This window comes from Octodon degus, unplaced genomic scaffold (assembly GCF_000260255.1).
Source record: "Octodon degus isolate 3935 unplaced genomic scaffold, OctDeg1.0 scaffold00144, whole genome shotgun sequence".
Taxonomy (NCBI): Eukaryota; Metazoa; Chordata; class Mammalia; order Rodentia; family Octodontidae; genus Octodon; species Octodon degus.
Genome location: NW_004524720.1, coordinates 1,423,519 through 1,424,087, shown reverse-complemented (window position 1 = coordinate 1,424,087; position 569 = coordinate 1,423,519). Strand labels below are relative to the sequence as shown.

The following is a 569-nucleotide window of genomic DNA, read 5'->3' as shown; positions in this document are numbered from 1 at the left end:
CATTACCTGCTCAGCTGTCACTTAGTAGCAGTCTTAGTATCACTACCACAGTAACTGTGTTCAAATAACCCTCACTTCACTAAATGCCCTGAAAGTACAAGAGCAACCAACATGCTAAACAGTGATACAAAGTGAAAAGGTGAAAGTTCTTAACCTAATGACAAAAGGAAAAAACTATGCCAAGGTTAACATCTATACTAAAAATGAGTTTTCATCCATGAAACTGTGAAGAAAAAGAAATTCACAGCAATTTCACCTGAAACTGGGAGACCTATATATAGTAATGTTACATATACATGCTTAGTTCAGATGGAAAATGCATTCAACTATGAAGTCTGTTACTACTATCTATGGCTTTAAGGATCTAATGGGCTTTTGGAAAGTGTAACACTCTAAACAGGACAAAGAAAGCACATTAATGCTACAGAACTTAAAACTTACCTTTGCTCTCGCAAAGTTGCTTGAATTTCACATACTCGGACTAAAGATCGTAAATTTTTTAATTCAGTACATATTTCTGACATGTGAACACTGCCCATGTTATGGGCTTCTTCACGCAATCTTGATGC

The 569-nt window shown here is 35.9% G+C and overlaps 1 protein-coding gene across 1 annotated transcript in view; it reads right to left on the bottom strand.

The window, feature by feature from the left end:
- Window positions 1-274: 274 nt before the first annotated feature.
- Wac (WW domain containing adaptor with coiled-coil) overlaps window positions 275-569 on the bottom strand; it is a 79,628-nt gene continuing 79,333 nt past the window's right edge. The window contains 1 exon segment of the mRNA XM_012517048.2: window positions 275-568. Within this exon segment, the coding sequence (XP_012372502.1) occupies window positions 438-568 (131 nt within the window). The 3' untranslated portion in view covers window positions 275-437.